The 16494-nt window shown below is 36.7% G+C and overlaps 1 protein-coding gene across 1 annotated transcript; it reads right to left on the bottom strand.

Moving 5' to 3' along the window:
• Positions 1-273: 273 nt before the first annotated feature.
• Positions 274-15971, bottom strand: LOC121739696 (putative fatty acyl-CoA reductase CG5065). Its single transcript, XM_042132230.1, has 6 exons — positions 15959-15971; positions 8136-8218; positions 5158-5274; positions 2440-2562; positions 1638-1763; positions 274-456 (listed from the first exon to the last, which is right to left on the bottom strand). Exons 1-6 carry the CDS (start codon positions 15969-15971, stop codon positions 274-276), a joined length of 645 nt encoding a protein of 214 aa, XP_041988164.1.
• Between the last annotated feature and the right edge of the window lie 523 nt (positions 15972-16494).

The raw sequence follows: 16494 nt of genomic DNA, 5'->3' as shown, positions 1-16494 counted from the left end.
ATTACCAACGCACACAGAGGGTAAAAAGACCGCGCTGCAGGTGCCCGGCAGGCACTGGCAGCGCGGCATGTCCGCGGTTGCCCGCCGTTATAGATCACACAAACCAGTTTACATGCAGTAACGCAAATGGCGTGTGCTTTGTATTCGCGGCGCGGGCAGCCGCAGACATCGACAGGCGTACGCAGCAAAATTGACCGGCCCGCCCCGCCCCGTCGTATGCAAAGCACCTAATGCTTCGTGGGCAAAAAGCCCGCCCCGTTGTCTGCAAAACGCCTAAATCGACTTTTCTGACAGTACAACGAGTAACTTACCGAGTAGCTTTTCCACTTCTTTTGGATAAAGACCTCCTAGTATCTGCTTTTTTATTGCATTCAACGTGAACGGTAAGGGATATATTCTTTCTTCTATCACTTGATGGTTCGAGTTCGAAAAGGCCGTCGAAACATATACGAATTTCTGTAAATAAAATTATATAGATACTGTAAATTTAGACTTATATGGTAAATGATGACGACTTATTACTGTAAAATTTTAGTGACCATGCTACGCCTGCTGTTGGTTATAGACGGCTGACTGTCGCCAGCAGCAGTTTATTATACGGATAGAGAGGTGTGTAATATTAAAGCAGTAAGTTTTTAGTAATTAGAACGGCCACGACGCGTTCTGGCTATCGCAAAAAGACCATAACGCGAATTTCACGTCGTGGCTGTTTTATTGTGACCACAACGCTATTTTTCCGCTCACTGAGCATTTTCGGTCTTTGAGCGTAACATATACATTATATTACATAACTAGCTGTTGCTCGCGACTTCGTCCGCGTCAGCAAAATGTGATAACAAAGATAATAAAAAAGAGAAAAACAATCCCCTTTTTAAGATTCCTTTATAAAAAAATTTAAGTATATCCTCCTCCTTATCGGAAGTCGGTTAAAAAGTAGCCTAAGTTATTCCTTACTACATCAGCTATGTGCCTAAGAAAGTCCGTCAAAATTGCTCCAGCCATTTCAGAGATTAGTCGGAACAAACAGACAGACAGACAGACATACAGACAAAAATTGTAAAAAATGTTGTTTTGGTGTCTGTACCCTATTACATTCATATGCATTTAGTAAAAAACGGTTCTTTCAATATTACAAACAGACACTCCAATTTTATTTATATGTATAGATGTATAGATGTACAGATATACTAAACAGCGCGCGCACCTCTCTGCTCGCCTTGTTTGATCACACTGTCGTAACGTTCTCGTCACGTATAATATTTTGCCAGCTTACTCCCCAAGTAAAGTCCGTTCGCCTCACCCGATTATAAATTTCGTAACGCTCTCGTCACTCACAGCTTACTCCCTGAGCCTGTCCACACGGGCGCTGCGTCATCGCAGCGTTATTACGAAGCAGTCAACACCCTCCCGCTTCGTCTCGGGGGCTGCTGTCCGTCATGTGTGCGTTGCGCGCTGCAGTCACGACGCAGTTATTTGTACTTGGTTATTTGTATTTAAAACAACGCAACGGCAGTGCTGCGTCGACGCAACGCTGACGCAACGCGCCCTGTGGACTGACTCTAAGTCAATGGTGCGTAAAGAAGTTTTACTTTAAAAAATCCGCAATTACTAAGTTTCCAAACCAAATAATTTCATACCTGTAACCGTTTCATCCGCTTGCACAAGTTCATGACCCGCTCCGTGCCGCCGACGTTGATGTCGAACATCAGCTCGACAGGATCGTTGAAATTCACCGTCGCGCCAAGGTGGAATACGTACGACACCTGGAATATAATAATAATAACTCCCACACCTGTTACGATGACGGTTTCATTGAAACCAGGCCAGTTACGCAGGAGTAATTTTATAGTGCCCAAGTGTGTGCGCAGTGCACAAGAGCACTCTCTATTCCTATACTCTCATAACCCAATGTGACAGAAGACCGACACGACTGGCGAGAGATCAGGCGCAGGACCGACTTTTTACATGCCCATTCGACGCATAGATCATCTTACTTGTCAGATAATCAGGCAATAAGCCTGCATTGTCCTAACCAAACTTGGAAATAACTTGTTTCCAACGCGGGAATCGAACCCACGAACTCCGAGTCGAGAGCTGCACTCTAAGCCACTGAACCACAAAGGCGTTACGGCCTGGAATATAGATCAACACAATATGAGATGAGACTAACATTCATATAGACACCCCCATGAGGTAAGTCACAAAATTTAATAAAACATCGTAGTCCAAATACCGTATTTGCCCGAAACGATAACAACAGTTGGTCGCGTTACGTCAAACCTAGCCGCCCGATGACGACTCATATTAATTTTAATATAATCCGACCAAACTACGTAGGTCTGTACTTTGTCAAATGCCTATGAATAATTTTCTCGATGGTACAAATACGTTACTTATGTTGCCGGCGTAAAAGTTTAGAAAATCCTCATGAAGGTATACCTTCTCAATCATTTCCTCCTCATCTGTTTCCGACAGACCCAGGTTGCAGGAGGTGAGGTCGCCGGTCACCACCGCAACCTTTTCCATCGCCCATGGTTTCTCCTTCTGCAACCTCGAAAAAACCTGAAAGGCACGATAAGATATCTATACAAATAACAAAAAGCTTAAAGTTTGTTCGTTTGATCGTGTTCATATCGTGAACTACTGGACCGATTGTATATTATTAGACACACATAGACCACAGGAAAGGACATGGGCTATATTTTTGCGAGTAATGTAAAGTTTCTTCCATATGTAATGTCTATCTATATACAGGGTGTAACAAAAAAAGTGATAATACTTTAGGGTGTGTACGTGTTCCTTGTAGAGAGTTCACTATGAAAGTAGCAGCGCTGAAAGACGAAAATTTTTTTTCACTTTTGTATGGGCAAGGGCCCGAGCGTCATGAGTTTCCCCATACAAAAGTGAAAAAAACTTTTCGTCTTTCAGCGCTGCTACTTTCACAGTGAACTCTCTACAAGGAACACGTACACACCCTAAAGTATTATCACTTATTTTTGTTACACTCTGTATATAAAACTTAAAGGTGACTGACTGTGATCTATCAACGCACAGCCAAAACCACTGGACCGATCGGGCTGAAATTTGGCATGCAGGTAGATGATATGACGTAGGCATCCCTTAAAAAAGGATTTTGATCAATTCCACCTCCAAGGGGTTAGAATAGGTAATGAAAGTTTGTATATAATAATACTTCTTAACGCGAGCGAAGCCGCGGGCAAAAGCTCGTTTTATAATAAAATTAATTATTTGAGGAGTAAAACTATTATTATGATGACGTTTCTTTGTTTAATTTTTGGTAATTGTTTTCTATTTATAGAAATTCATTTCATGGTTGAATTGATTTTGTAGTCACAAGTAAAATGATAATATGTAAAATGAAATCTGGTAGACCTATAGATGTTGCTGGGAAGTTGTAGGTCCAGCAATTAGTCCAAAAATGAATAGCTTATCGCGTGGAAACCACAGTTTCATCAATAAAAGCTATCGTATGTCTCGTTACTCACATAATGTCTAGTCTATATTCTATAGTCTATACCAAATTCAATTTACTTTAATATAATATTTAGGTATCAGGAAGACCGACAGACATACATATTGACAGAAAAACATACTTATGGTCTTTCAATATGTCTGTTATAAAATATTGTGAATACAATATTAAATATTAAACTATAAGGGCCTGTTATATAACAGGTCCACTTATTAACTTGACAGATAGAGTATGGAGCATCTGCCAAATAAGTTGTGGATAGCCTATCCGGCACTTATCAGGAAGTAGTGAAACAGGCCCTAGGTAATTTTAACTATATTAAAAATGCAACGTATCTGTATAAATAGAAATGAATCCATATTACCCTTGGTCACAACATTTTGCTGATATCCTACTAATATTATAAGGGTGAAAGTTTGTTTGGATATATGGATGTTTGTTACTCTTTCACGCAAAAACCACTAAACGGATTTTAATAAAACTTTACAATAAAATAGCTCATATATCAGAATAACACATAGGCTACAATTTTAACCCAATTTCAAAATGAGGGAGGTGCTATGTTCGTTTTTTATGTTCAACGATTACTCCGCCGTTTGTTAACCGATTTTCAAAATTATTCTTTTGGTATATAGTATAAAAAGGATGGTACGACCGTGCCGCTTTTTTGCTCGACTTGGCGGGGGCACTGCCGTGCCCCCAGATCATACCAATTTGGTATTATATTCACATAAGTGGTGATCTGATGAGGGATCCATAAGTAATCGATGGAACTCCTCAAAATTTATAGGGAAACATGTGTTGACTTCGGTTTCGTGAGAAGTATTCTAAGTATATGCTACTCGTACCAACAAGTACGATTTTGTACCGAGGTATACCTGGTATGCCGTGGTTCGGAAGGTGCTGAGAGAACTCCTGATTCTTTATAAATACAAGTTTGGGAATTAAGGCGTTGTTTTAAGAACGGAAAGCATATGCTACTATGCTAATTACATTCATAATCATCATCATCACTACCATAATATTATACCATACATCGTCCCATGGTTATGAGCCTGTTATGACCCTGTTATTGGTACTTTTCATAGTCTTTTAGATCGAAACTCGAGTTTGTCAAGCGATCACTTAAAAAATCTATACTTAATATTATAAACCTGAAAGTATGTTTGCTTGAACGCGCTAATCTCAGGAACTACAGGTCCGATTTAAAAACTTATTTCAGTGTTAGATAGCTCATTTATCGAGTAAGGCTATAGACTATAATATATTATCACGCTAAGACTAATACGACCGAAGAAACTCAGGAAAATGTGGGAAAAACGGGGGAAATATTAGAAAGGAAGGAAATATTAGAGTAGATCACGTGATGTGAGTATAGCTATTTTTTATGGGAAAATGTACGGTTTCTGTAAAATTCCTAATTTACGCGGGCGAAGCCTTAATTTACGCGGGCGAAGCCTTAGTTTAATATAAGCAGAGATACTTTGAGTCCCAGAAAAGGACATAGGATACATTTTGTCTCGGAAAATCTACGGTTACCGCACAATATACTTTTATGATTTGCGCGTAAACTATTCAATCGATGTAAGGGAACAACTACAAACTAAAGTCCACGTGGACGTAGTCGCGGGCAACAGCTAGTGTGTTAATAAAAAAAAACTCACTGGTAATTGAAATATTTTGTCGAGTCTCTGCTGCGCTGATGCGTTTCGATTATCTCGCATCAAAACATATACTTTGTTTATCCCATCGCAACTGTACAGGAGTTTCTCTATGAGTACCTTAAACAAAAGAAATACATTTTTACTCGAACGCTATTGTTACTTAGAATTGAGCTTTTTCGAGTTTGTTAGCCTTATTAGGACAAAGAAATGTGGAATATACCTATTACAAACTTATCGATATCGTATCGACATCGTATCGGATAACATAAAAAGACCTTAATAAAGGGGACAACTAACCCTAAATTGTCGATTTTATAATTGATTTTTATAAGCCCCGAATTGTTTCATTTTCTAAACATAGATACTAGATAGACATAGATACTGCATTAAACTAAGTTAATATTTTAACACATTGTATAAAATTCTATCATCCCTGGCGGTTGGAGGCATCGGCTGGGGTATGTGGGATTAACATACCAGCGGTTGTCCACGTCTCGCAGACTCGTCAAAGCATGTAGACTTTTCTAGGTCTATGCGTAGTCTATGATATTCTATTATAATAATTATTTTTAAACAAAAAATTTAAACCGACTTCCATAGTAAACTGCCTCTAAAAAGTATGAAATAATAATTCTTACTCTATTTAAGTGCCCTTTATAGGATTACACTTAAATAGAGTAAGAATTATTACTTCATACTTTTTAGAGGCAGTTTACTATGGAAGTCGGTTTAAATTTTTTGTTTAAAAATAATTATTTTTCTCTTTTTAGCTATCTCCATTAAGCATATTATTACGTTGTCACGTCCTGTGGATTGTATTTTATATATTACTAGCTGTCCCGGCAAATGTTGTTTTGCCATAAAATGATTTTCCCTGTTTTCCTGCTTTTTGGGGGCATGTAAACCCCCCCCCCCCCCAAGTATGGGCCGGGAGCGAAGCCCCCCACATGGTAATTAAATGACACTCAAAAAGTATAATATGTTTAATATAGGTTACAATAAATTCACTTTTAATTAATAACTTAGTTTGTTCCCAAAAGAGGAGAATTAAAAGTCGACACCATTTTGTTATAAGCAACATTTCTAGGACGGGGGGCAGCCCCCCCAAATAAGGGTCGGGGGCAAAGCTCAACACTAACGATGCGACAACATTTACAGGAGGTGGGCGGGTTTGGGGGTGCTGCGCCCCCTCAGGTAGGGGGCGGGGTCAAAGCCACCCGCATATTAATTAAATGATATTCGAAATCTGTATGTTTAGTTGAGGTTACAATAATTTCGTTATGATATTCACTTTTAATTACTAACTTAGTATAGTACTGTTGATGATGATGATGATGACGATGATGATGATGAAAGTAATTTGCATTGTAGTATATGCTTCTTGTTTTGAAAACAACACTGACCCCCCGAACTTGTATCTATAAGCATTCAAGAGTTCTGTACAGCACCTTCGGAACCAGGGTATACACTGGTGCAAAATGTTACTTTTTGGAAGCGTATTCTCATAATCCTTCAGAAAAAGTTAAAATCACTAGGTGTTTCCATATAAATTTCAAGGAGTCCCCTCGATTCCTCATGGATTGCATCATCAGATCACCACTTTGGTGACCATGGTACCAAATGACGGCTGTATGTATGAACAAAATAATTTTGAAAATCGGTCCACAAACGGCGGAGATATCTGCGAACAAACATAAAAAAAAGGACCTATATACGGTCGAATTGAGTAACCTTCTCCTTTTTGGAAGTCGGTTAAAAAAAGGTAGATATCGCACTAGCGCGTACAGTCTGATACGGCCAAATGAAGGTAAGTGCCTTCTTTTGAATTAGTTGCATGTTGGCAACGAGTAAGCGACGAGGTGTCACGTTAGAATATCATTGTGTCACGTTTTTGACTTAAAATGCCAAGCTGCGTTTTTAGGAAATGCAAAAATTATAGCTATAAGGTAAAAAAGGATGAAAAAGTTACGTACCACAAGAAAGTACATGAAAACATCTAGTAATTAATTTTTATTTGGATGTTTTCCAACATTATCGACAAATTATTTAATGCAAAAAATTAAAATAAAAAAGGATAGAAAATACGGACGACAACTGCAGCGTGATAAGGACAGATAATCGTGTGAAATAGAATAATCGCGTATGCGTGCCGATGTGCAACTCAAAGTATATAGCAATACTTTTCTATATAATTCGTAACGTATTATCTGTCGCATTCATTGTTGTAATTTATAGATACACCAGAGGTAGGTATTTATATATGTCGTACAGGAACAAATTCTGAGGACCGCTTTGTATGAGCATACGCCATCTTTAATAAAACATCATTGGTCGTCCCACGGTGTGGACTAGAATAGCCCACTTTTTTCACCTGGCATATTATGAAAGACGCCCGTGAGCGGTGAGTGTGAAGAGAGAGGGACGATGTTTGATTTTTGCGTTAGTCGCCCTCTTAAGTTAATCACACCCACTTACACATTCCTTCCATTTTATCCGAGGAGTTTAAATTCTCGTAGCACTGCTACGTGCGGCTCTCGTAGCACCGCTACGCGCGTAGCCGGCTACGACATTGGTATTTAAGTTTCGTAGCACTCCTACGTATAATATTATGTTTCTTGCGTGGGTTTTTTTTTTATAATCAATATCGACATTGAGCATTCTATTCAAATATGGAAAACTACAATCAATAATTAATAAAAGTACCGATTGTCTATGGTGGAGAGGCAGATTAAACATTAAAAATCTTTTCTTTTTTAAAAGCAATCCTTGGCCGTCAAAGAACAGTAAATCAAGCCACAAAAATACGAAATATAAATAAAACGTAAATAAAAAATAAAATACCTATTTATAAACTCATTTTATCACAAAAAACTCATTAAAGGAATAAATTAAAGAAATTTTCCTGTTTAAGAAAATAATGTATTCAGAGATGGCAAATTAAAATTTTTGATGTAATGATCAGGAAGGGGAATACCCACTTTGCCGAGGAATCCACTTCCACCGATGACGAACACCGACTTGCCCCGATACTGCGCCGCCACGCCGCTCTCGTCACACTCACCTGGACAAATATATTCATTACAACATTTTTTGGGACGAAGTTCCTTATCGCGCGTTTGGCGTAAAGGGGGCTAGACAGAACGATATTAATTGACCTCGACACTTTTTATTGGTACCTGCATGTTAGGGGCAGAGGGCATTGATAGTATTCTTGTGCGTCAACTAGATGGCGTTTTTTGAGGATAAACAGCGACGTGTTGTTAGTATTCCTGGGCGTCAATAGATGGCGTTTTTTTAAATATTTTTTGAGTGTATAATATGCATACAGGTTTTTTTAACATCAGAAATAACTTCGTTCCGTTCAGGTGTCCCTTGACAACTCTCAATTTTTTTTGTTGAGTTATGAAAGCATTCTTGTTATAAATGATCTAAAGAACATGTCTGTATTCATAACTCAATACGTAATTTTTATATGGGGTGATCACAGACATAGATCAAGATAGATACCGCATGTGTATGTACTTCACGTGCCATATCGCGTTCCCAAACGATGGGCAATGCTCTTTCGAAAGTCGGTTCTTTAGTCTGAATTTTTAAAATGCCTAAATGCCTAAAAGTGCCGTATTGAGCTGGAGAAATTCAAATAGAAACTTTGGCCAAGATAATGGACACGATTCTTATCATCGGTACGTCACAGTAGGTAGGAAAAATTGGTCAAGTGCGAGTCGGACTCGCGCACGAAGTTTCTGTACCGTTATAGAGCGCAAATAGGGAAACAAATGTGTTTTTTGTATGGGTGCACCCCCAGTGTTTATATGTTGCCAGTATGGATTACGAGCCAAAAAGACCAAAAAAGGAACGTTTGTTGTATGGGAGCCCCCCCTTAAATATTAACTTTATTTTGTTTTTAGTATTTGTTGTTATAGACGCACCAGAAATACATAACCTGTGAAAATTTCAGAAGTCTAGCTATAGCGGTTCTTGAGTTACAGCCTGGAGACAGACAGACAGACGGACAGACATCGAAGTCTCAGTAATAGGGTCCCGTTTTTACTCTTTGGCTACGGAACTCTAAAAAAGTGACACGCTCGTTTTCATACAAATGGAGCGACATGCGGTATCTATCTTGATCTATGTCTGTGGAGGTGATATACAAATGCTTAACCCTCCATGCACCACGTGGGGTCTGACAATCCCCAGAAGTACAAAAATTTTCATAACTTTTTTAATAATCGCGTGATTTTTTTGACGCTCTATGTAGCTGGAGTTAAGACATTGCCTTACCGTTTGGCGGCAGTAGTTTAGGATTTTCTTCACCGATGCAACGACCAGACGTACACAATGTGTGTTGGGGTCCCACAAACCCCACGTAGTTCAGGGCGTCGTTAAAAAGTTGTATAGACAGAGTATTGTGAAATGTAAAAAAATCTATTTTTCTCTCATATTTGAATTCAATTCGATTTAATAAGCATTCGTGGACGGGTTTATGAACAAATTAAGTATGATTTTCATAGAAGAAGATTTAAAAAATCGCAAAGATATAAACCATGGATACTAAGAGGTTATTGAAGCGGTTTCACCAACTTCTTGGCAAAGCAGCCCCTGGACCACCAGAAAAATTATCAAGATCAATAAAGAAGTATTCAGATTGTATCAGGAAGATAAATTAAAAACTCAAATACGGTTGTGAGCACAATAATAGACCCATTTGCTTACACATACCGTGCCCACTTTCATTGTAAAAAATGTACTGATTTCAACTTGCCTGAATATCGTGTAGACTGATTGTATTAAGTTAATATTATTCAATTTGTATTCCTTATATAGTTAGTTTTTAAATTTTAAAGCAGTACGGGAAATAAACGGTAACTTTTCAATTGTTGGGGCTCACCATAAAAGAGTCTATGTTTTACTTGGTAAAAGATTACTAAATTTTAATTTTTGGGTGTATAGGATTAAAAATGGGAATTATCTTTCGTATTAGTAATTATTAGTAATTATTAGTATTCGTATATTAGTAAGTATCGTTTTATATTACAATTAAATAGACAAAAAACAGATATTTGAAATAAAATGAACAAATAAATACAAATTACTCATTCCTTGCCCAAATAAGTCTTAGGGTTTGACAAACCCCACGTGGTGCACGGTGTAACTTTTATCACGTGGTGCACGGAGGGTTAACAGCGTTCATATTATATTATTATTATCATGACCTGGCAGACATTGTTTTGCCGTATACGTAACTAGATGACGCCCGCCACTCCATTGCGCCAACATTCATTTATGCCGCGGGAACCGTACCTTTTTCCGGGATAAAAAGTATCCTACGTCCTTTCCCGGGACTCAAAATATCTCCATGCCCAGTAAAATCGGTTCAGCGGTTTGGGCGTGAAGAGGTAACAGACAAACCGACACACAGAATTTCTCATATATTATTATTCTCATAGTATAGTATGGACACTAAATTAAGTAGGTATTCATAATCATAATTACAATTTACCACTTGAATCACTCTTATACAGGGTGTTTCAAATAAAGACGTCTAGTAAGCCTAAAGGGGGATATAATGAAGAACTTTTGTTCTACGACATTTAGAAATTCGCGATGCACTTTTAGGGAACAAATAGCAGTCAATTGAAAGCCGTGTACTAATTACTTGAGGGACTGGACGTTCACATCAGTGTTTCAAAATAATTTCTTGCTCAGGTCATGACTATCGAAAATATCTTTATAGGGGCGTAATCGTGCGTTATATTATAATGTTTTAAGCACCAAGTGTAGATATTGCGGCATCGTTTACGCTAAAACTGATGTACCATCGAAAAAATTGATTCATAGTCAGATGGCGGACCTACGTTATTTGGTGGGGTTATGTCAATTCAATGTAAGTCGCGATCTGTTGGCTTGGTTCGACATAATGCGACGTAGGCTAAGAATCAACTTCTCTGCCCTAGTAGACAAGTGGCAAGCGTTATCGTAAACGCTAACAAAATGTATGCGATTTGACATAAGTCATTGTTTCGCTAGCGAATACTAATGTCAAATCCCATAAATTTTATGGCGTTGGCGTTGGCGTTTACGATGATCGCTTACCGCTTGTCTAGGCCCTTGATAGTACAAGCGTGAGCCGTATTTTTGTTGCCATCCAAAATATTTCTCTATCCTTTTAGCAGTAGTAAAAAGAGGAATAAGAAAGAAATTATCTATCTATTCAGCCGTACCTTCAAAATTTCTCGTGTATAACAGTAAAATTCTACAAAATAAATATAAAACTCACCCATGATATTATGTATTTGTAAAGTAAAAAAAAATTTTTTTGTTCGTAATAAAGTCGCACGAGATAAATAAAATATATAAACGAATAACACTCCTTAAAAATACGACTTCACATAAGTCGGTATCCGTGTATATTAAAACATAATATTATTATTATTATCTATAAGTAAGTGTTTAAAACACGTCTGACCGTCACTTCTAAGAGGAATGAAACATTTTATATAAACACAGGCATTTTCTACGTATAATCTACAGTTGCAATTATATTACATACAGTCGTTGCTCACGACTTTGTCTCTATTATTATTATTATTTACTTTTACAGAAAAATTGCAAGATTCGGTCTCAAAATGATACAGATAGAATACTTAATTCTGTAAAGATGATGGGCCATGGTAAATACAAGATGATTATTATGATTCTATATGGTATGTTAAATCGATGTCGATCTTGGGAAATTAAAAACAAATATATTATTATATAAAAATAATAGAAGCAATAAATAAATAAATAAATCTTTTATTTCACGTTTATTCTTTAGGACGCTATAACATTTTTTCAGAAATATCAGCGATTTTCAGGTACCATTTTAAAGAATTAGGAGTCACACTGCGAAGATATTTGGGTTTCAAATGAAAGATAATATGGTCTCTACGTCTACACCATAAAAATTTTATATTTTAAGGTAATAGGTATTTACGCACCAAGTAGCGCAGCGAACATGAATCAGTTATGAAGTCCCATCTGCCCGCTCGATGCAATTTAACTCGAATGGTTACAATTATGTAATAATTTACATTCATTTGTTATTAGTTTAGTTATAGTTATAAGTAGTTGAGAACGGTATGTCTAGACAAATTCGACAAGAGTTTTTAGGCATATCATAATATAAAATTGTAATTAGATTTGAAGAAGTAAATAAATAAAAATACAAAATTTTCACATAAATACCATCCATCACAATAATCGAAAAACATTGAAAAAATGGGGTTTGATTAGGTACCATTATAGCTAAATACACTGAATGAAGGAAAATAAATATACAAAAAATTGTTGCTTATTTAGTCCCCTATACGAATAGGTAAATATTGTATTGTTACGGATGCGGACACGTAGTGCCATCTAGCGTCAAACCAGCGAAACTTATCGAGGCATCACAACAACATAAATCCCCTACTCAATACTAGATGGCGTTAGGTGTATGTTTACCTGCGCGCACCTTCTAGAAAAGTCCAACACTTGTTTACTTGTTTACCTGTTTACTTGTTTACGTATATTGTGTACATTCGGGAAGGAATGTTCTCGTACAGTCTAGGGCTCGCCTCGACCCATATAAATAGTTGCAGGAGGACGGGCTGAAATTTAGTTCGATACGAGCTATCATCAAGGCGACTTCGGAGTGAAAACAAGTGATCAATAGTGAGTAAACCAGTGAAACATATGACTTGGCTACGACCTAGGACAGTGATAGTGCTTAGTGATTGGACCTAGTGATTAGTGTTTAGACCTAGTGTGTGCTTGTGTGACCTAAGTATAGTCTACAAGAGAGTCAGCAGGTATTTCTCTCCAAATCCTTCGAACCCTAGCACGTAACAGTATATAAAAATATATAACATTTCCATTTATAAGAAAAATAAGAAACGCTCTCAAATTTCTTCATACATTTTTGCCCTACCAAGAACGCGGCAAGCGTCGTAACCGCCACTGTACAAGGCGCGCTGATATTGAATTTTAATCTCCAACGTCGATATTCGTACTGACTTATTTTTAAACAATGTGTTTTAAGTAGTTTTTGATATGAATACATAATATTGAAATTGTTATAAGTAAGTACATTGAATATTTTAATATAAGATAATAAAATGATAAATTGACTTATGTGTCTAAAGATTCAATAATATTATAAAGATTTTACTAATAGTACCTACAATATTTCTTTTTTTTTTTACTGTCAATTAATTTTAAGATTATGTACGTGATTCCGACTTATTTGAGAGTGAAGAGGCATAAAAGGATAATATAGTATAAACGACTCCATAATTGAAAGTACATCATGCGCTAATGACGACGGGTCGATTTAAATCAAAATATAGTTTTGTTATGAATAAAACTGTGATAAATGTCCTTTTGTTTAGTAAGTTTGAACCTAGCGTGTTTAAAGTGAGACTTGAATGACATTTATACTATTATTAGAATATTACTTTTAGAATTTAATTATAATCGTTAATTTCCTGCTTCCTTATTTCTTTGGTGATGTAAAATAGACTTTGTAGATATAATTTAAAAAAAGATGATTATTATCTTTATTATATTTCATTGTATAGTATTTGTGTTTCCTGCCTTTATCTTGTGTCAACTATATAATAGGCTACTTGACCTACTTTTTTCTTCATGCTAATCGCTTCTTAATCATTTATTTACACAAAAGAAACTAATATTTTATTATTTTACACAGTAGAAACCCATAAAAATGTTGATTGAAAAATATGCCACATAAATGGCGCCGAAAACACTGTTCGCCATAGTGTGATGTCATACGTTTTGTATCTTAAACTCTCTCTATTGAACATTTTTTATGTGCTAAATGTACGAGTCTATAAGTGCCCAAAAATTATAAAAGAATAAAGTAAATAAGAAATTAGAAATTATTTTTAATGTTGAAAACTTTTGGAGAAAAGTTTTGGCCATTTCATTTCCCGTCTACAATAAATGGAGATAATATAATATAAAACTGATGTTTTATTTGAATTATTCAAGAAAATATATTTTACAATTCTTTCTAGGCTTATTCTTATTATTTATGTCCAAATAATAATTATTATTTATGATAATATTTATGTACAAACATAATCTGTCAAAATTTCAGAAGTTCTTGAGTTACAGCCTGGAGACAGACAGACGGATGGACGGTCGAACTGACGGACGGACGGATGGACGGACAGACCGACAGACATCGAAGTCTTAGTAATAGGGTCCCGTTTTCACCCTTCGGGAAAACAGACACTAGCGTCACTACGGAACCCTGTATTGCGCGTGGCCCGACACGCACTTGGCTCGTTTTATTTTTTGAGTGCATACAGGTTTTTTGTAGATAAGAAAATATAATAAACTAGAACTTCGATTCATCCGGGTGTCCCCTTGACACCTCTCAAGTTTTTTAAAATAAAATAAAGGGTAAACGAGCAAACGGGTCACCTGATGGAAAGCAACTACCGTGGCCCAAGGATACTCGCAACAATAGAAGAGCTGCAAGTGCGTTGCCGGCCTTAAGCCTTAACCAGTTTTAGTGGTGTTGGGCGACGGTGTCCCCGGGAGGTTACCGCGAACTCCCCACTCCCCAGCTAAGGGCTTTCGCACAAAACTGCGAATTCGCATCGCAAGTCGCAACGTATCGTAACGAGAATTTTGTCGCAGATACAAGTATCTGCGACAAAATTCTCTTCGCATCGCAAGCGATGCGATGCGAATTCGTAGTTATGTTATGCTGGAATGAACTGTCATCAGTAGCATTTCTGGATGCGATCAATACGACCTGCGGGGCTAAAATGGTCACATTTAGCAATTCCTCTCAATCAATTCAGCAAATGAATTGTCAAAACTGTCAAACTGACAAAATAATATCAAATCAGTTCAAAAATACAGAAATGAATTGTAAGCAGAGTTGCATTTTGCGATTTAAGAAAAATGAATCACATCATGATTCATATCATGATTCTTCAAAGCGACCATTTTAGCCCCGCAGCAAACCTTCAAGAATAGAGCGTATTCCCTCTTCTGCAGCTCTTCTGATGTTGCGAGTGTCCATGGGCGACGGTAGTTGCTTTCCATCAGGTGACCTGTTTGCTCGTTTGCCCCCTTATTTTTATAAAAAAAAAAAAATATACAGTATGTCTGGTGAGACATGTTCAATACTCGAGGACGTGATATTTGGCTATAATATATTAGATGAAATAAAATTATATAAAAAAATAATATCATTTGATCACTGAGTAAATGTAGTTTAAAGTTAAATTCATAATTATTTACGCAACGCATGGACAACGTGCGCGGGAAGGCTAGCGACGCCATAGTAAAAGGAGGGGAAGTAAGTTATCTTCTTACAAAGGCCGCGCCGCGCGCGGCTTGCATGAAGGTGCCTTTGTATGAAGATAACTTACTTCCCCTCCTTTTACTATGGCGACGCGGTGTTTCTTTGATGGCGCACGCCGCGCCGCCCGCCGCATCGCGCCGTTCGCATAGTATGCGGCCTACTTGCATAGCCGCGTAATTTACTTAGTGTCCATGGTTCATTTATTTAAAGGGAAATTTGGTCAAAGATTAAGTACCTAATTTTATTACATAATTATAATGAGAATCGAGTAAGTACAGAGTACTCTCCTTAAGTATTGAACATGTCTCACATGCTCAATGCTGTATATAATATGTGTGGGAGCCCTTAGTCGTGAACTCTGGACGTCGGGGCCCTTTGCCTTCGCCTTGGCCTCCTCCGAGGAACTTATTATTTATTATCTATATTATTTACCCACACCACACATTGTCTTAAGCATCATCTCTTAGAGATAACATGAGCACAAACATGCATATGATATTATATCACATTAAATGTTACTCATGATTAATTATTAACATATTTTATACGATTTTTTTAGGAAATGAAAAATATCACGTTACAGAAAAAACAATATAAAATTAGGATTATCATAAAGACAACATACATTTAACGTTGTAAATTAAATTATATTCCTTTATTAAACATTTTAACTTGAAAATTAAAATTAAATATAATTATAAATGCAATAAAAACGTTTTATTACTGTTATTATGCACGAAAACGATACTTCATTTTATTTTAAAAATGCAGCTGAAGGTGTTTTATTACTATCTATTCAAAAAATACACAATATAGCCAGAGTAGACAGAATGATATATCTATTGTGATATAGTAATGTCAAAAAATTTATAGCGCCGTACTCAGAGATATTTAAATTTATAAGATTAACCTTTAACAATTTAATGAAGAGTTTGATAGATAATGTATAGGGCTTATGTCAAAATTTT

This window comes from Aricia agestis, chromosome 2, assembly GCF_905147365.1.
Source record: "Aricia agestis chromosome 2, ilAriAges1.1, whole genome shotgun sequence".
Lineage (NCBI taxonomy): Eukaryota > Metazoa > Arthropoda > Insecta > Lepidoptera > Lycaenidae > Aricia > Aricia agestis.
Note: the sequence above shows the minus strand (reverse complement) of the source record. Positions and strands in the feature narration are given on the sequence as shown.

Excerpts from the sequence above, each read along its gene's own strand:
- LOC121739696 (XM_042132230.1), bottom strand. Across the intron at positions 2,563-5,157 it reads ACAAAATATTTCAATTACCA|GTTTTTTCGAGGTTGCAGAA; the intron begins GTGAGTTTTTTT and ends CGTGCCTTTCAG. Across the intron at positions 1,764-2,439 it reads AGGAGGAAATGATTGAGAAG|GTGTCGTACGTATTCCACCT; the intron begins GTATACCTTCAT and ends ATTATATTCCAG.